We start from the raw sequence: 20517 nt of genomic DNA on the forward strand, positions 1-20517 counted from the left end.
CCAGCAAGATGGGAATTTCCTAACTGCCTGAACAGAGCCTGGAAGCACCCAGACGCTGCAATTTATCGTTTGATTTCCCGCCCCCCGAAGGAACGGCTGCCCACGGGGGAGCGGGAAGCACGGGCTCTACCAGGCCCCGCTGCTGCGGCCCTGCGGGGAGGGCTGGGCAGGGGGCAGCGGACGGACCCGCTGAACGCCACTAACAGCAACAAAAATAACGATAATAGTAAAAGCTCCGAGGGCAGCAGGGGCAGCCCCGCGACGGTAGCCAAGGGCAGCCCGTGGCCACTCCGATCCCGCTGCCCAGCCCGACCCCTCCGGCAGGCGGTGAGGGGAACCGTCCTGAGGCGGGGAAATCGTTGGGATTCAAACGGGGGAACGCCGGCAGCCGCCCCGGACCGGCCACCATGGAGCCGTCGGCGACGCGGCAGCGGTCCGCGATGGAGCAGAGGCTGAGCGGCCCCGGTGCGTGAGGCAGCCCCGCTCCCCTCAGCGCCGGTCCCGCTCCCCTCAGCGCCGGCGCCGCCCGGGCCCCCCTCAGCCGGCGTTATGCCGGGTCCCCGCCGAGCCCCGCGGCGCGGCCGGGCCTCGGCCCGCCGCCCCCGCGGGAGGGTAAAGGGCTACGGGGCTCGGCGGGGACTGAGGGCTCCCTCCTCTGACTCCTCTCTGCCCCCGCCGCCATTTCCCCGACCAGGTGCCGCCGAACACCGGCCCAGCGTCAGCAGAGAACTGGAGCTGAAAACCACCCTGCGGGAGCTGATCATCTACGCCTTTTTCCTGACAGACCTCTGTATACGTAAGTCATCAGATGACTGAGGTGACTGTCTACAAATAATTAACGTGTAAGCTGTACCTCTTTCAGTATTTACTCCTTACTCCACCCGTCTTCCACCCAAAAGTGTCACTTCAGTCGGAATTGCTCTGACTGCCTTTTTCTAGCAGCACCACTTCATGACAACGGAAGCGGAGAAGCAGGGCTAGAAGCTGTTGTCATCCTCTAATTCCAGCCCGTGAGCATCCCCTCTTTCCCCCTTCTTTCCAGTGACGTTCGGCATGGTGAGCACGGAGATGTACTACCTGAACAGAGTCATGGCCCAGCTCTTCCTGGAGCCGCCCTTCTCCGAGGACAGCCAGAGTGGTTTCAGGAGCATTGAGAGCAGAGGTGATTTCTGGAGGGTAAGGCTGTCGTTGCAAAGATGTCTTCTTGGACAGCGAATAAGTGAAGAAGCTCCGAAGTGTTAATCCGGAGCAATACCGTCTCACGTTTCTCCTAAAAACCATGTGCTAGAAGTGCTTCCAGCAGGAGAAAGGCAAAAAACTTCCTAAAATCCATTTGGAGAAATTCTGCGTACAAACAATAACACTGATACTTCTAAATAATCAGTCGAGGAAAACAGTAGGACAGTTAATTGCTGCATCACATTCTCAATATTAGGCTTGGTCTGAAAAGAGGTTCAATAAAAACAGAAAGATTTGGGGTTTACAGTTCTTTTGACTTTCAGGTGTTAAAAAAATATTTATGATTTCCACTAGGGCAAACAGGAAAACATACCATCTCGTTTCACTTGGTTTGCTGTTACATTACCTCATACTTCAGTGACGGCTGCAAAACGCTGCTCTCTGTTTTCACTACTAGGTGGAGGACTTCCCCAAATTACTGGCATTGCGCAGCTGACTGCAGAAGACAAAGTTTCTCACCTTACGCTTCCTTAAAAATGGAAATGCCTGGTTATAACAAACCATTTGGAAGAATTGTACTTTTATCATGGTGTCTGTTATTACTAGTCTATAAAATAGTAAGCCCTTGCTATGCAGTGTGGGCGCTGGCATACTAGAAGTGGTTGTGATACATGCTCAGATGGTGCCAAACCATGGGGGCTTGTTTTGTACGCAGAATAATGTTCTCCCCAAGCTCTTTATCAGCATCTAAGAAACACACAGAAAAGGGGGGATTTTTTTCCCCGCCTTCAAAAATAAATACTTCTTCATTTAGATTCAGATGACTAATACCTAGTCAGAAATATATCCCAAAACAGATCTTCAGAGATTAAGATAACCAACAGATTTTGTTAAACAACATACAATGTTTGTGTTTAAACATATCTGTTTATAATTCAGCAGAATTTTTCCATGAAATCCCAAACAGACATGTGTTGCAGCCTTACCCTGAATAATCCCATTACCTATCTCTGATAGAATTGCATAGGGAATAGAATTGACTCATAACAAAAAGACGTAAATATATCGTATTTATAAGACAGTACATAGGTGGGAATTGTTTGTGTTCTAGCTTGCACTCTGTAGCTATAAGTAACCTGAGAACCCTATACAGATTTTTATGCTAAAAAGTGGAGTAATAGCAGTATTTCAATCTTCTTTTGAAACTTTAACCTCATTTGTATGTATAGTTTGCAGAAGGACCCCTGTTGGATGGACTCTACTGGGACAAAAGGTGTAATAACAACACGATGTTAACCGTCCAGAACAACAGCAGCCATATTTACTATGAAAATTTGCTGTTAGGAGTAGCCCAGATCCGACAGTTGAAAGTACACAACAACACTTGCTCCATCTACCCGTATTTCCATGCTTTTTTAGAAGACTGTTACAGTGAATATCATTACCAAGCTGAAGACAGGTCTGAGTTTGGTCTAAAGAACGACTCCGAGTAAGTCATTCTACTTCAGCACAGAAACGTTTTTGAAAACATAACCATGTTCTTAATGCCAGTATAGTAATATAAACACTTCTTCAGTTAGTACATGCAATTAGCTGAGTTTTTCTCTTGTTTACATTGCGATAAACCATGGATTTGTTTTTGTGCCAACATTACAGACGGGAATTTGGCATGGGAAATTTATAGCGGAGAGACAGGAAGAACTGGAAACAGTGATCCCAGTTCAGCAAAAGCGCATGTTAATGGGCCTATCGCCACTAACATCTCTGGAGAAATGCTCAATTATGAGGCCTGAATTTAAATCACATGTTTATAAATTGGAATCATGCTAAAATGCTGTGGAAACAAGAGCCAAAAGGCCTGCTTCACACGCTTCATTTAGCCTTGATTTAACGCAATGAAAGAACATGTGAACATGCCACAGTAACAATGAACTACGTAAACCAGAGATACTCCATTTCTCTATAAAGGTTTTAAGGTAATAAACTGTCTAGCCCATGTTGGGCAAAATCCAGATTCATAAGCAATTGCTGTTTTGTGAATGTACTGAGTAACTAAATAAAAGAAATGGGAATATCTTAAGGCTGTATGTCTCATGCTTACTTCACGTAAAGAAAAGTGTTATTTAAAGGTCTGGCTTAAATGGCCAGCTGTGGATGCAGAAGAACACAAGAACTAACAAGGACTGTAAAAAGTTGAAGCTTATTTCAGCCCAGTTTCCATAAACTGATCTGCTTTGTTTTCCCTTTTCTGCTAGATGGAAATACACCTCAGCCTCCTCGTTATCCCCGTGGTACTGGGGTTCTATGGGCTTGTACAGCAGTGGGGGATATAAATTCACTTTACCTCAATCGAAGCAGAAAAGCCTGGAGAAGTTGGTGTTTCTCAGGCAGAACAACTGGCTTACTAGAGGAACCAGAATTGTATTTATCGATTTCTCAACATACAATGCTAACGTAAACCTCTTCTGTATAGTCAGGTGAGTTCTTACATTTACTCCACGTGAAATCCAACTTACTGAGGCATAATGCTTCTGTAAGGACACAAGGAAAGGCTGGTCGCCTCAGGCATATGCAGCCACATTTCTCAGGTAGCAGCTGGCAAGACAGTAATTCATTAAAAATGCAGAAATTCAGTGGAAGGAGCAGACACAGATCCATCCTTTCCATTTTTTTTTTTAATAGTTGGTGTCTGTTCTGTACAGCTGGTTGCTGCTGTCAGTTGGAATAGATTTCATAGCCTTTTGCAAGGTCAAAGGCTGGATTATTAATCTTCTTGTCAGCTAGTGGAGGGAAAAGACTCAGGGTGCGGTGAATGTTAGGTCTTCTGAGACACAGTTTCTTTAAAGACTTAACCAAACACCATAGCTTGGGTATCCCAAGAGCTTCTTATTTTCCCCTCAACCTTCCCTACCATGTAATACTCTTTTAATGGGGAACTTAGTGTAACCCTTACAAGAAGATCTTACGGGTGTAGGAGTTCCAGTAAGGTATTATTAATGTAGCAATAATCAATACTAGAAATTTAAGGGCTGAGATGATTTCAAACGACGGTAACTAACACCAGTCCCCAACTTTTTCCAGGTTGGTGGTAGAGTTCCCTGCCACCGGGGGTGCTCGCACCTCCTCACATACCTACTCTGTGAAGCTCCTCAGATACGTTACATATTATGATTACTTCCTGGCTGCTTGCGAAATCACCTTTTGTCTCTTTATCATTACATTCATAATCCAGGAAGCTACAAAAATAGTAAAACTGAAAAAGGAATATTTCAGAAGTGCCTGGAACTGTCTGGATTTGCTGCTGCTCGTGGTGAGCTACCCCTTGACTTTCACCTCTGTGCGTGCCAGCCTAGGCTAGCACTGGATAGACAGCCAACGAGCCAGAACAGCCCAAATCTGTGTCTGGTTAGAGTCAGTCACCCACTGTTCTACGTTGAAGAGGCCACATGGCCCACCATGGTTCAGCACACTTGAACTCTTTTCTAGCCTTGCTGTGTCTCCACGTCCTTTCACGCATTATACGCCCTGCTTGTTTTAGCCTTAATCTTTGCAGAGCAGGGAAGCACCAGTGCATAACAGAGCTAACACAATAAAACTAGAACATACGCAGCGTGTTACATAGCACAAGCCCAGAATTATCACAGTACAATTACAAATTATTTGGCCAATAAAGTCTCATACGTACAGTTTATGACAAAACATCTAAAAAGCTCAGGTTCTTCAAATCTAACCAAGGATCTTTTGAAATCAGTACAGTCTTTCCTGTGCAAAGTGGCAAGTCTCAAGAGAGGGGGGTGTAGCTGGACTTGAGTTTCACTTCTTCTTTCCTTCAGGTATCCATCCTTGCCATTGCCTTCAACATCTACCGCACTGTAGCAGTGTCCCTGCTAATGGAAGAGCTGCTGTCTGATCCCCACGCGTATCCAGACTTCTATTTCCTTGCATTCTGGCAAGTCCTTTACAACAACATGATTGCCGTCAATGTCTTCTTTGCTTGGATAAAGGTATTGATTCTTATTCCCTTTTTTTGTACTCAAGAATCATAGCATTTCTAAGCATAGCATAAATGTTGACGTTCACATTTTCATGAGTAAATTGCAAAGGTGGGGCTAAAAAGGAGAATTTTTTTTATAAGATTCCAGAAGAGTTTAAAATTACCTCCTTCTCATAAACATGGGTCACACAAATTCCAAACCCATCTAAAAAAAAATTTTGCATGTGGGCAGCTGTCTCTATTGGAGCAGCTGGGAAATTAGCATGGCCAAACAGCCTCCTCAGACTCAGTCTTTTCCTGGACCAAATATTATCCAGGTCACAGCCTGACCTACACAGGCATGGCTGTAATAGGTGAAGCTATTCCATAGCTTTTGTGGCCAAAAGCAATGGAAACAGCAGCTACTGTTTAACTGCAGAGGAAGGCAAAATGTGTCTGAACTTGATTCAGAAGTGGCTTTGTGCCAGGACACCTTTAATTTCATTCTTAGTTGCAAATAGATTTGCTGACTCCAGACTGAGTAGCAAACTCCTCCAAGATTAGGGGCTACTTTTGTTCCTAACCAGGTGCTCTGGGGCCAAACCAGTCCTGCGTGTTTACATGCCACTGCCCCTCACCTACTAAATCCTGCTGGCTCTGACTGGGATCTGCACCCAGCAGACATCAATGACTTTTTGGTTTGGGTGGTCTCAGCGTTCCCAGCAGCTGGATGAAACTTCCCAAAGCTTGGCGTGATCCCAGGCTGCTTACAGGCCCTCTTTCCCCTAAGGCATTTGTAAAACACCTAGCACAAAGCAGCTGTGAAACAGACAGCGGAGGTGCTCACATCTGCCATTACAGTCATACCCCAAGTACCTGAACATAAGCTATCAGGAAAGGTCACGTCCTTTGAAAATAAACAGGCTTTTGGCCTTCCTCCACCTCCCAGGCCAAAGCTGCAGGAAGAAGCTGTTTGGGAGAACTGGCTGTTAACCACTTCTCTGGACAGTCTTCCTCATTACATCCATTCTGTACCCCAGCTGCACATTCCCCCTGCGTCATCCTCCCCTCAGACTGATTGCTGTTAATTTAGTAGAACAACTGTGTTTATAATTAATGATTGTCATTGAACAAGGCTTTTGTTCAGGCCTTGTTTCAGACACAAAGTAAAGGAGAGCTCCTTAACAACGCAGGCCATCAGGGAATCCTCAGATACAGGCGGGTGGTGTCTCTTGTAATCTCCTTGAACAGGGGTCACAGAATCATAGAATAGCTCTGGTCAGAAGGGACCTTTAAAGGCCATCTGGTCCAACCACCCTGCAATGAGCAGGGACATCTTCAACTAGATTAGGTTGCTCAGAGCCTCGTCCAACATGACCTTGAACGTTTCCAGGGATGAGGCACCTACAACCTCTTGATGGCACATCTGCCCCTCGTCCTATCGCTCTACTCTGTGATAAAGAGTCCCTCCCCATCTTTCCTGTAGGCCCCTTTAGGTACTGAAAGGCTGCAGTAAGGTCTCCCTGGAGCCTTCTCTTCTCCAGGCTGAACGACCCCAACTCTCTCAGCCTGTCCTCATAGCAGAGGTTCTCCAGCCCTCTGATCATTTTTGTGGCCTCCCCTGGACCTGCTGCAACAGCTCCATGTCCTTTCTGTGCTGAGGCCCCAGAGCTAGAGGCAGCACTGTAGGTGGGGGTCTCACAAGAGCAGAGTAGAGGGACAGAATCCCCTCCCTTGACCTGGTGGCCACGCTACTTTGACGCAGCCCAGAATGCGGGGGGCTTTCTGGGCTGCAAGCGCACATTGCCAGCTCATGTTGAGCTTCTCATCCACCAACACCCCCAAGTCCTTCTCAGGGCTGCTCTCAATCCCTTTATCCCCCAGCCTGTATTGATACCATGGGTTGCAGGGTCCTGCACTTGACCTTGTTGAACCTCATGAGGTTCACATGGACCCACTTCTCAAGCCTGTCCAGGTCCCTGTGGATGGCATCCCATCCCTCAGGCGTGTCAGCTGCACCACTCAGCTTGGTGGTGTCCACAAACTTGCTGAGGGTGCACGCAATCCACTGTCTATGTCATCGATGAAGATATTGAACAGTACTGGTCCCACTATGGACGGGGACACCACTTGTCACCGATGTCCATATCTGCGAGAGCTGATTACACATACCAGTACCCAGCAAAGACCTGTCCGCGCACTATCAGCTTTAACACGTAAGCATATTTGCCCTGCAGAATATCCACCTTCTCCAGAAACACACCCAATCCTAGTTCTCCTTACAGATACATACCATGCAACTCGTTTCTAGGTAAGACTTAACCCGTAAATTATGATTACAGACAACATTCCAGAAATTCCATTAAGAAGCTGCAATATATTTTGATCCCCCAGTAACAATATGTTCTGTTCTCTTGCAGATATTTAAATATGTAAGCTTTAACAAAACCATGATGCAGCTGTCCTCCACTTTATCGCGCTGTGACAAAGACATCCTTGGATTTGCCGTCATGTTCTTCATCATTTTCTTTGCCTACGCCCAGTTTGGCTATCTGGTCTTTGGGTCGCAAGTTGAAGAGTTTTCCAGTTTCCAAAACTGCATGTATGCTACTTTTTAACCTTTTTGATACAAACCCCTCAGTTGGTGCAGGCGCAAACCAGTTTCTGCTAAGCAGAACTTTAAAGTACAGGTCTCCAACATTAAGCTTATTTCATAGAGCAAAACCAATGTTGTCGTCTATGCAATTTGTTTCCCAAAACCTTCCAAAAATGTTCAAAAGAGACCACAGGTACATTAAACAGTTCAGGGAGGCATGAGAAAGGGAAGCTCAGGGGTGGTTCACCCAATGGAGCTATTAGTCCCGACAGCTCTCAACACAACTTTGTCACGTGTAACCAGGCCCCTGGGCAATCAGGCAGGCTTGGCTCATGAGGCTACAACGGAAGGGAAATAATTTAAAGAAACCCCCAAAACCAGGTGATTTATTCAAAATGGAAGTATTTTCTCATACAAGCCATTTAAAAATTCCTTTGTACTTTCAAATTCTCAGATATATGCTAAACGCCCAATTTACCATTGCAGTATTATCCTGGCTTGCCTTTAGATTTCAGCGACTAAGGTAACGGTGGATCAGTCTCAATGGTATCAATTGCCTTTTTTTTTTTTTACCAATAATGCTTACAATACATTTCTTCAGGAGAAGTCAGTCAGCCTCCTTGTGGTGTTTTTTACTTCCAGCTTTACACAGTTTCGTATTGTGCTGGGAGATTTTAATTTTGAAGCCATAGAAGCAGCAAACAGAATCCTTGGGCCTGTTTACTTCATCACATTTGTGTTCCTTGTGTTCTTCGTATTGCTGGTAGGTATCATCTTAAAAATGCTTACCCTTTTGCATAAACAGTAGGGAAGAACTGTTGTGCAGTGCTCTGAAACAGTGTTTTCCGCTCCAAATTAACAGTGGGCTTGCCCTGGCTGCCCCTAGTACACCTGGGCAGAGACACGCTCCAAACTCTTTTGCAGGAGTTCCCGGCAGGCAAGACATTTCACAGCTCTCCCTTCCTCCAGACAGCCACAAAAGGGCCTTTTGCACCAAAAAACTGAGCACCTTGCACCTTTCAATCTAGTGCACCACCCATTTATTGAGGTTTTAATTTCTGAAAGCTTAATTGTATGCTCTTGAAAACTGCATAATGTCAGCCTTGTCAGGTAGGAAGGCTGAAGAGAGACTTTGATGGGACCGTGTAGGTGGAGGTTTGCTTTATCAGTTAGATTGATGTTTTCATTAGTTACTACAGATTGAAACACCATCTGAAAAAGCTACAAGTATATAAAAGGAAATCTTTTACCTCCGAGGAACTAGGCCTTCTAGCCAATACTGCAGATGGGAAATGAGTGATTTGTCTCCCAAAAATATTCTCTGAGACCACCAAATAATTTAAGTGCATTATATGTACCCAGCAAAGCTCTTCGGTTCGATTAGGTACATGCCCTGGCAGGGAACAGCCCCCAAAACAACAGCCCCAGCATAATACAAATGCAATTTCCAGAAACAATCATCTAACTGCATCCTTCCTGTGCAGAACATGGTTTTGGCTATTATAAATGACACCTATTCAGAAGTCAAAGCAGACTTTCAGATGATAACCAGTGAAGAAATACAGATCAGAGACCTCTTTAGACAGGTAAGTACACGCTTCTGTAACTACCTCATTTAATTCAAGATAAGAGGAGGAATTCTAAGCCGCATCATTAGCAAAGAGCCTTAAACAGCTGGGCCATAGCCATTTAAGAACACACAATATTTAATTTTTCACTTGAAACAAACATTTGACAGATACAGAGACATCCTTCCATCAAACCCACGGGAGCTCCTAACGGTAAGAGTAGCATATGAGTTCGGGCGCAAAGAGCCTACCTTTACTTCAGCCTTTTAAAAGCAGTATTTAAGACCAGCCTGGTTTGTGATAGATCCTGTCATCAGCTTTCTTCAGAGCTTACTGTTGCTGCTCTTCCAAACTGAGAAACTAAAGATCTCTGCATGGAAAGAGAAGTAGAAATATATACCTTTAAAACTCCTCAAAGTTCAGACCGTGCCAGAAATTAGTAGAAAAGGGGAAGAAATCTTTCCCGAACTCTTGAGTTCAACTTGAAATTATAACCTCCCTTCCCGCCAAATGCATACACTGAAGCCAAAGAGCTTGCATGCAGGTCCATGGCCGGGACGAGGCAATATCTCTGCCTAGAAAGCTAACTTTAACTGGGGAATACAGCATCAGGAGCGAGGTAAATGAGACTGAGGTGGGTGTGGGATGAGAGACCCGCGCGTTCAGACTGCGGTTCTCCAAGCTGGCCTGTGCTGAGCGCGCTGTAGGGGAGGTCTGGCAGATGGACCTACCTGAAATTTTCCTGTAGGATTTTATGAGTGGCACAGGCACAAGTTACATGGCTTCTGCAAAGCCTAGCTTCCAGTAAGGAAAGGGGAAGGGGAGTTCCTACAGCTAGTCTGTTCAGCAGCAGCACAGCTCGGATTCCCCCACCCAAGCTCATTCCCGACTTATCCTGGGCTACAGCGGGATTAAACAATATGCTTGAAAACAGACACTCTTACCGGATTTGGTTGGCTATGACCTTCAGGGATCTCATGACAAATTTGAGATACAGCAGGGTGAATTCTCTGAGCTGAGCTAAGGGAACAAAGAAGGCGGTAGCCTGGTGGGATTTCCGTTTAATTGCCAAGGCGTTACGCTGACAGTTTGTTCCTTGCATTCAAGTCCTTGTGCAGAAGTGTCTCTGGTTAAACACAAGCCAATTAACTTGCCTGACTTTCCCTGTCTACGTTCAGAGTTGCAATAAGGCCCTTGTCAAGCTCAAGCTGAAGAAACCAGAGCTGGATAAAAATTCATCGGAGGAGACCTTGGAAAGGTAGGATCTTGGCATTTGCTGTTACCCCCTGCACCGCGCACAGACCGGTTCTCACAGAACTTCTGTCCCTTCTCAACAAGCAAGGAATTTTCAGCCAGTGAAGGAAAGGATAGTTCTAAGCATTCCAGTGAAGCCAGTGCTAATGAAGAGGTAGGCTTGATTCTTTCTTATATCCTTCGAAACTGCTGATTATATTTCAGAAGTTGAATAATACAAAAGGAGTCACAGTTGTCCCCACTGTTCCTTACAAGAGCTATTTCTCTACAGGATACTATTTCTAACATCATAGAAACAGCAAAAGCTAGACCTATTGATAAATAAAAATCACTAATTATGCCCAAAACCTCAAAGGAAAGCTTGCTCAGGGGCAAGGTCGTACACTACCAGGGCAGAGCTGGCAGTAGGGTGAGGTCAGTGTGTCTCAGCAATGGTACAAAGTTGTGAGCTGGGCATTTGCCCAAACGTTAAACGGAAACAGATGTATGGAAAACAAGTTTTACAGCAGTCTGTTGGGTCACAGGCTGCACCTACAGCAAGAATAAAGATTACTGTAGCTTCTTTTTGCTTTACAAAAAGGTTTCCAGCAGTTTTTTGGTAGTTCCATATCTGGGGTAGGCCAGGGCAAATACTTCTAAAATGTATTTTCAAAAATCACTTCTACAACGGCAGAGGGGAGAAGCCCCTTGGCTGGCTGCCAACAGTACTGCACACAACACTTGCCGTCTCTCAACTCTGAAAAAGAATGTGTATTCCTGTATCCTGTCTTTTTGGAAGGGCCAGAAGGAAAATCTACTTTCAGATGGAGAAGAGAGCATTCATCTCCCCAAAGCTGCATGTATCTTGTCACGCATGCATGCCCCCTCCCTGCAGGAGGGACTGTTGTTACAGGTGTCCCAGTGAGCCATACTGGCTTCGTGATTTTGGTGTTGGTGGTTTTGTGTTTTTTTAATCCCTCTGGTGTTGAATAGAGCTACCCGGGGTCATCAAAGCTACCGGAAGGGGGACTTCATCAGAAGCATCCATCTGCTGACAACACAGACTCAGTCCTGGCTCAGAGCTACATCTCCACTGCAGAACTTCATCAGTAAGTGTGTTCTTGCAGTCTTACTCCCATCCCCAGGCAGCTGCAGCCCCAGCTGAGCCCCTCACCCAGCCACAACCTGAGAGACAGGAGAGCAACACAAAGTCACTGATTTTAAGATATTTTAAGTGCTCGCTGGCTGACAACAGCTGCCCTCAGGGAGGGAAGAAGGAAATGAAAAAATTTAGTAGGGCAGCTTGTAAGGACATTAGTCAAGAATGAGGTGGGACAAGAATTTAAAATATTGCCACCCTTGCAGAACATTTCCTTGTGGCTGCCCAGGGAGGGGGACAGAGGCTGTGAGACCTCGCGCCTGTGAAGGGTATCTCGGGACGTAGCCTGACACAAGTGAGCAAAGAGGAAGGCTGCAAATGCAAGTTTAAGGGCAGCACCTTCTCAAGGACGCGTTGCTGTGTTTGTGTGTTCTAGGCTCTACTGGCATACAGTCATGTTGGAGAATGAATTAAGACACACTAATCAAATATTAAAGACAGTTTTGGAAAGCATTCAACAAGCAGGTGGCCGTCAGGGGAGATTGCAAGATGGCAGCGAAATGTGAGTTCCCCTGGTAACAGAGATGGCCTGACTCTTTGCACAGTTTGAATAAATCCGGAGTCCCCATCTTCCCCCCACCCCCTTTATTTTTTTCTGTTTCTGGATAAGAGAAGCAGGAATGTTAATAAATGTATATACAATTGTTGCTTCTGGGTCTTTTCTGTGGGAGTTTCGGGTGCTTCTTCAGCTGGGAGAAGAACTGACCAACCCTGCTGGAGTTCTGGGTCGGCATCTCCACAAATGCCACAACGACATTTATTCCTCTGCCCTATTTTGGGGCCACTGTGAGACACAGGTAGGAGTGGGGTAGCCACGGGCGAGCAATGCCAGCGCTGCGGGCGCCCTGCTCTTCGCTCCTTCTCTGGCCCTACATGGCCCAGCGCGACCCTCGGTCACCGAGCACAGTCCGGCACATGGGCATCAGCCCTCGCTTCCCTGGACTTCCTTTTGCTAGTGCATCTGCTGCCAAGGTTAATGCTTTTTTCTCAACAATTCTTGTTCCAGGCACTGCTGCTTCTAACACAGGTTTCTGTGCCTTCAGAGAGAGGAAAGAAAAAAAAAAAAAAATTATTCTTCAGAAAATAATCCATCTTTTATTTTGATCAGCCTTAACAGCTGGCACCACTAGAGGGAGATTTGCTTCACACTTGCACCAGCCTGAATTTTCAGAACATCCTTTTTATTCCTGAATCCATTTATACCCGTTGCCTTAGAGACAAGGTGTTATGTCCAGGCCAGAAGCTGTCTACTCCGATGGAGTCGTTAATATTTGTTCTTTGCTGGGACTCAGCCACACGAAGAAATAAAACAAAACGCGTGTCCAGATGCCATCTGAGCATGCCATGAGAAAACACGGGGCCATCACCGGGCTGGCAGGACCCCACCTGCACCACACAGTCCCTGCCCCAGGGAACTTCTGCTGGTGGACATCTCCACTCATCCGACACCCAACCCCCAGCCTCTGAAGTATCCTGAAACTTCTATAGATTCTACAATCATTTATAATAATATAAAGCCTTATGTCCTGCAGGGCACTGTCAAGCTACTGCATGGTCTCTCTGCGTCTCATGGCACTGTTGAGGAGCTGCCTCGTGGAGAGGGGAGCAGACGGGCATTTGAAGGGACCCAGAGATGGCTTCAGCCCAGCAGCACGACGTAGCCATGCACTGGTCTGCCCGTCAGCGTTCACTGGTTTTGCACTTCAGTCTCCTGGCCAAGCCGAGCCATCCTCTCTCTTCTAAAAGGGACCAGTTTAAAATAAAACCACCTTTTCCTTTCCCTTCCTAAAGGTTCTTGTTGCTCTGCAGTGACCCGGGACACTTGGCCCAGTTTTCATAGGTCACCGACAACCTGTTCGTCTGGATTACTCAGCAGCCTGACACGTGGGGAAGCAGATGCACCTTCGGCATCTCCGACCTTTCCTCCTCCTGGCAACCCCCCTCGTACAAAGAAGTCTCAAAACCTTTAGCCACAGCTACTTACCCAGAACTTTGTGGAAGAGCTTTCAAGTGCTGCTCGTCCTTGCTCTACTCCACTCGAGCACAGGGAACCCTCTTGATGGCCCGCCTCGCTCCTCCCAGCAACCTCCGTGTCCTGCACGCACATAACGGCTCAAGGAAACTCCTTGGAAAAGGTAAAGCTTGGAATACTATACATTTGCGTTGTCTCAGAACTGGTTCTTCAGCAAGGAAGATCTGTCCCAGTACCACCAAGCTTTTTGCACTCTCAAAAATATCCGTTTCTCCTCCGTTTTGGCTAAGGGTGTTTAACACAGGGTTATCTTCCTTATTCTTATGTTCTTGTTAGTTCATTGCTTTGTAGTACGTGAATTTTAAATGGTTGCCACCAAACCACTATTTGAGGGATTTTTGTCTTCTCATTAGCATCTTGATCAGAGCAAATAATGCTAAGGAAAAATGGAGGATTGAAGAACAGATCTGTAACAGCCCCGCTCATTCTTCAAAACCAGTGTCCTAAGAATTCGTGCTTTCTTTGACCCCCATCTTCAGAGGACAGACAACGTGATCAGAGGGAAGGGTGTTCTGTCCCACCCTAACGACATACTGAAGGGTACCTTCTGGTCCTCTCCCTCCCTTCTCCCTCAACTTCCCCGTTGTTTTTCTTCCTCCCATTTACCTGCACTGCCACGCATTCACAAGCAGAGCCTTCACCTTCAGGAGTTCTTCTGTCCCCTGCCAGGTCTTAAGCTGAAGAAATGTGAATTTACACAAAATACAACAGAAGAGTCAGTTTGAAAGACCTCAATCACTTTTCGTATGAATTTCGTATGAATTTTCATATGCTATGAAAAAAAAAAATATCTATTTTGTCCAGAGGAAAAGCATCCTCTTGTGTTCACAGAAGTGTGTGCAATAACAGTGATTTCTACCACAAGCACAGCCTTAAAATCAGTATCCTAGCAGTTACTGTAAGAAAACCACAGAATAGTTTGGGATGGAAGGGACCTCTAAAGGCCACCTAGTCCAACCTCCCCGCAAAGAGCAGGGACATCTTCAACTCCATCAGGCTGCTCAGAGCCCCGTCCAACCTAACCTGGAATGTTTCCAGGGATGAGGCATCCATCGCCTCTCTGGGCAACCTGGGCCAGTGCTTCACCACCCTCATGATAAAAATGTCTTGCTTATATCCAGTCTAAATCTGCCCTCAGTCTGCCCTCTTTTAGTTTAGAGCCATCACCCCTTGTCTTACCACAACAGGCCCCGCTAAATATACACAGACACAACCACATACTGCTCATCGGGTGAAGGTGTGGTCACTGACAGTGAACTAATTAGCGCAGTAATGGCTGTCAGCTCCCTACCCCATCTACTCCTCAAGCTGCTGCTGCTGGAGCAGGAACGAGCGAGACTCACAGTTTGTTCCCACGTCAGCACGCAGCCGGCCGGCACCCCAGCAGGAACTGAAGGCCACCATAAGCCACGCCGTCAGTTCAGGAGCTGCTGCGGTCACCTCCCTGCTGTCTCTGCAGACAGGCACAGGCTAGAGAGGTAAAATAAGGCCCAAAGTGCTGCAGCTTCACCAAGCGCTGTCTCAGCACCCGAGCCGTCACCGGTGGCTCTGCTGCGGAACACGCGCCTGCCTCAGCAACACCCTGGAACTACAAACACAAACAGGAACGGCGACGGACTCGGCACTTATTTTTAAGAGATGGCAGTGGAGGAGAAAGCACGATGAGAAACAAAGATATATGACAATAAAGGTTAAGGTACTTTTATTATAAAAGTCTATACAATGAGCACCAGACATAGCAATGCAATTATATCTGGTTTAGTTATATATATATTCCATATCTATATATCCATATAGATATATAGGTTTTGCTTTTACCAAAGTAAAACTGTTATATCACAAAATGCCTAGTTCTACCATTTATTTATTGCTCAACAAGGATGGCACAAAACACACTCGGCATAACTGTTGCCATGCTTATCTACTATACTGAATAAACAGCCAAACACTGCATAACGAACACAAAGCAGCTGTTAATTCTGAATTGGAACCAGTCTGATCACTCACTCACTTATAAAAATATTGGAATCATATAGATTTAAGCATTATAAAGGAGGAATATATTATTTAAAACATTTAAATAGTGCATATTGACATTTTGCATGTGGTATATAAAACACAAACATTCATGTACAACACTATACAGTACAATTAGTTTCAATGTTTGGATACACCCGTGTCTGCAGACTGATAGAAAAGTAACTGAAGTGTACATTGCACAATGGAACTGAAGAAAATGGATAAATGGTCTCAAGACTAGTTTAACCTCATCATTTTCTAAGGTCCCAGATCATTTTGCAGGTTTTTTTTTTAAAAAAAAAAAAAAAAAAAAAGAGGCATACCACCAGTGCTCAATAGTTTTAGTGCTTTTTTTTTTTCTGAATTCCAAAAATTACATGCCTACAAGCAGAGTAAAACAAACTGAAAAGTATTCTACAGTACACAGATGAAATCTGAGCACTAAATATCCTATTTTCAACCTATTTCATATGCTTCATGACAGAACAGCAAGTCTCTGAGGTTACATGCTAGCCAGTTCTTACGAAAGTTCATTTTTGGTCTTTCATAAAGCAGTGTGAATCATAGCTACGTTGACATTAGCCAGTCAGAAAAACATGCAGTGAGAGGAGATGCATGCAAAACATGGCCACAATCAAACTGATACATTAAAGAAAAAAAATAATAATAATTGAGAAAGCACCAGTTAAAATTAACACTTAGATTTCGCCAGATCAAAACCAGCTGCTGATGGCTGTTGCGGAGCATAAAGCTAGTAGCTAAATCATCATTCAGCACAGCAGATGTGATACTCAAAACATTATTTAGTCTCAACTCTGCAGCTAAATCATGCAAGGCCCATAAACTGTTTTGCTTACATCATAAGGATTAGGTAACTTATTTTTATTCTCCAACTGTAAAACAAAATCGTGATAAACAGCAGTAATTTTTCGTTCAAAGCCAACGGTTCACCCTGTGGTGCGCATTAACTACACTGATTTTAGCCCTTGATACCACGCTTATTTCAGGTACAGTGGAATTTTAACTGTCCTAAGCCCAGCTCTTTTCTGCTGGGGCTACGCAAGGCTGAGCGCCATCAGATTTCCCGCACACCGAAATGTTCATTACGGTCCTCAGATCTTCCGAAAGCGGAGATGCAGTATCCAATTCAGACAAAACACTGTGTCACCACTAGTCGATAGTAACCCATAAAATGATAAAATGAACAACAGTAACATAAGTCCTGTAGGCAGCATGTGATATAACTTTTCAGTTTTCCAAGTTTTAAAAGACACTAAGCAAGGTCACTTTCTGGTTTGTCCACTGTCATCTTTATCAAGGAGGAAACGTGACCACTAATGAGCAAAATCCATAGAAGTTAATTATTACTGTGTTATAGGTGCAATTTAGAATACCAAAAATTAAAGTTGTTCCACAGCAGTGCTTTGAAAGGAATTTCAGTCTGTTTTTATAATATTCCAGGAAATAGAGCTGTATGTTTAATTTGCTGACTTTTTTCCCCCCAAAATAAAAAATAGGCAAGAGGAGTAGTTCAGCGTAGCATTACGCTATTAATAATTTCTTCAATAATGCAAAATGTTGGTAATAACAAAAGTCTCAAAGTCCTTGAATGCTAAAGAAAAAAGAAAAGCTCTGGTTGTTTTGGAACAAGATGGATGCATCTGTAACGCCAAACTTGGATGGAAACCGTGTTTGCTAAAGTTGGATAGAGCAGTCTCGAACTTCGAAATCTCATTTGCTCTCTAGCCAGGACCTACTTACCCTTCAAACATGTTCTAGTGGCACCACAATAAAGTGCACAAACTGGATTCTTTCAACAGTGCATGACAAATGAACACAAGCACCCAATAAGTACAGTGGTAGTATCACGGAAACACCACGTTATTCACTGCTTTGGAGGAACACAATTTAAATCGATTTTGAAGAATCTTGTTTGCTGATCAGGACTTCTAACAGCCTAAGTTTGGCTTTGATTTTCTTGTACTCCCTGTACTCGTCAAGCATTGGAACCCGATCTTCTTTCTGTACGTTCCTGTAAAAAGAAGCACACCTAAGTTGCAAGAAAATCCTCCGTACGACAGCAAGCCAAGCACAAAAGCAGCAATGTGCAGTTATCTTAGGGCAGATAAAAACAGTTTTGGCAGCTTGTAAACCAATAATAGACACATTGTTATGTTTTAGTTCATTGTAGTTCAAATTGCCATCCCCTAAAAAACTGAATAGAAAACCCAGCAGCTTTTATTCAGCACAACTGTTGCAGCGTTGTTTATAAATCATTCTCTTAAGTTCTTCTGGAGACTTTATTAACAGGATATGAAGACTTTAATTTCAGATCCCGTGTATACATTACAAAAAAATACAAATAAATTTCCTTCGATCTACATTTTTGCTATGTAGACTGACCCACAAACTGATAGTAGAGAATTATTCTTATTTATCTAAGACTGGACTATAACCAAACAATCTATTAATCTGACTTATTTTTAAATCAACCCTTCATTAACAACCTCATTATTTGCCATTAAAGTCAAAAGGAGTTACGTCCCAAATTCAGTAAGTTAGTGGAATTTGTGTGACCAATGGGCCAGGAGTTTAGGTTCAAGGAGCAATACAGTAGAAAGTGTAGTTAAGTGAGACCATCTGCCAGTCAAGGAAGTGACTGACCTCTTAAGAACATTACTGGTTTTGTTCCTGAGGCGATACACCTCGAAAAACCTCCTATTACACACAAAGGGCAGCAGCGCAATCAAATTCAGAACAACATACATTCAAAAAATGCCCCAAAAAACTAAATACAGAGAAGAATAAAAATGATCCACCCCTTTATTGGTAAAGCAAATATCCACCGTCAGGACTGACCTACTGGAATAAAGGACAAACTTCTTAGGGCAAACTTCTCTGCCCTACGTTAAAAACAGAGGGAGGGTCTGGGGGTGCAGGGGTTGTGTGTGTATATATATAAAATACTTCTTTGTAAGTATTTTAAAATGTTATTTTTTTTAAATGAAAAAACCCACTTCTTCCATTTTCATTACTACGCTTTACAGACTGTAACAGAGGAAACAAAACTCAGGAGCAGGCTTCCTCTGCCCTTAAAAACACACAAGAATGTTCTCTCCTTCAGGAGATTATTCATGTAGAGATTAAAACCGATCAGATTCCATATGGCAACATCCGTATAAGAAAGTTGAAAAAAATACTTGGCTGCAAAATGAAGCTGCTCCCCAGCATCTGGTTTTACGGTAAACAAACCTTCCATTCTGCTGATAAAACTCCTCTTCAAATTCTCGCAATGTCTTACGTAGCTTCTTTTTTTCAGCTCTGGCTTTCCACAGTTGCTCCAATAATTCAGGCCTAAACATTTCAAGTGAAAGAAAAATACTGTTGGCCATACAATAACACTTGAATTCTTCAAAGCAGACTCAAAACCAACTGAGCTAGGGGCACTGATAATAAATTTGTCTTGCTCATAAGGAATATGTTATCTGTTTGGTGGCGAAATATTGAGTATGAAGTAGTAGTTAATAAAAGGGCATAAATTTTCTGCTGTCTATATAGCTCAAGTAAGGCTGAAGAAGGTTTAGAAGATACTAACCAATTCACTGAATACAAAAAGATCTTAGTCACGCATGTCAGAGGACAGGAACGCTCATTCAAGCCAAACGCTTCCTGAGAAGTGTCGCTCCCTTCCACTCAACATCACAGATTTGCTATCGCGACCGTAAGTGCAATAATTGCAACTTCTGTAATAGAATTAGTCACTTCTTTATTTTTACGCACATGGAAGCGGCGCGGGTGCTCGACAGCCTCAGGTCCCGGGTCAGTTTCTCTTGACCATCTTCAACATCAGACTCGGAGTTTTCAACTGGGCTTAAAACAGACTGGGTTTGGACAGCAGTTTTTAAGATATCGTTCAGGTCTGTAGACAAACCATCACTTTCCTCCTCTTCCTCCTGAACGTCAAAGCAGAAATTCCAAACAAATATGAAGTATTTCAGTTCCCTATTACGAGTGCTGGGAAGTATTTATTGATGTATTTTTAAATGCACTGTACGCACCTTAATTTCTTCAAAAAAATGGGCAGTTTCACCTTCAATAATGGGCTGTAACATCTGCCCCCGCCTCTTGGTTGATGGTGACCCCTGCAAAAATTTAAGTTTGTTTCATTACGTGCAATTAGACATTAAATGCTGTGTGCGGTCAGAATTTTGTTCAAGTCACCCAATACATAAAGGCTTTTCTTCTTTCAGAGGAGTAAAAGACTGCAAACATACTTACAGACAAAACAACCCTATAACCCAGACAGCTAAGATGCCCAAAGTATCCTCGACAGAGAAGTAAAAATATCTGAAACTAATATTCTTCTTCTGACTTAAAATAAAAAGCACTGACTCTCACTCTACATGTTTCGCAGAAAATTCACAAAGCGCAAACATCTCTGAATTTCGTATTTACTCTTGTTCCTCCCAAACCAAACCACAGGGAGATTATAAAAGTAAAGTTACACAGTGCCAAAGCCGTTTTTTATCTTCTGCCGGTTTCTCCGGCCCTCTGAAGCCCCACAACTGGAAGTGCTACGTAAGAGTTAGCTATTGCCACCCCTCAGAGTCAAAATCCTTTGAACGTCAGCCTAAAGCAGGCGCCCCTGAGCTGTACAGGTATCGCACACAGGCGATTAGACCCTGCTCATCCGTCATCCCTGGACAGCACAAGCAATTTCAACAGATGGACTCTCTGAACAGGAGGCAGGTGGAACAC

The 20517-nt window shown here is 44.2% G+C and overlaps 2 protein-coding genes across 11 annotated transcripts in view; one reads left to right on the top strand and one right to left on the bottom strand.

The window, feature by feature from the left end:
* The first annotated feature begins 388 nt into the window (after positions 1-388).
* PKD2L2 (polycystin 2 like 2, transient receptor potential cation channel) lies at positions 389-12214 on the top strand. Its single transcript, XM_074603545.1, has 14 exons — positions 389-465; positions 695-796; positions 1043-1176; positions 2409-2668; positions 3435-3656; positions 4261-4489; positions 5013-5183; positions 7573-7754; positions 8391-8511; positions 9233-9334; positions 10495-10574; positions 10655-10724; positions 11543-11658; positions 12085-12214. Exons 1-14 carry the CDS (start codon positions 408-410, stop codon positions 12212-12214), a joined length of 1977 nt encoding a protein of 658 aa, XP_074459646.1. The 5' UTR covers positions 389-407.
* A 3203-nt stretch (positions 12215-15417) lies between these two features.
* FAM13B (family with sequence similarity 13 member B) overlaps positions 15418-20517 on the bottom strand; it is a 52812-nt gene continuing 47712 nt past the window's right edge. For all 10 annotated transcript variants that reach the window (XM_074604422.1, XM_074604416.1, XM_074604417.1 and 7 more), the window contains 4 exons: positions 19818-19901; positions 19540-19712; positions 19012-19113; positions 15418-17791 (listed from right to left, as the gene is read on the bottom strand). In XM_074604422.1, coding sequence (XP_074460523.1) covers positions 17668-17791; positions 19012-19113; positions 19540-19712; positions 19818-19901 — 483 coding nt within the window. In that variant the 3' untranslated portion in view covers positions 15418-17667. The remainder of the gene's footprint in view (positions 17792-19011; positions 19114-19539; positions 19713-19817; positions 19902-20517) is intronic.

This window comes from Larus michahellis, chromosome 11 (assembly GCF_964199755.1).
Source record: "Larus michahellis chromosome 11, bLarMic1.1, whole genome shotgun sequence".
Classification (NCBI taxonomy): Eukaryota; Metazoa; Chordata; class Aves; order Charadriiformes; family Laridae; genus Larus; species Larus michahellis.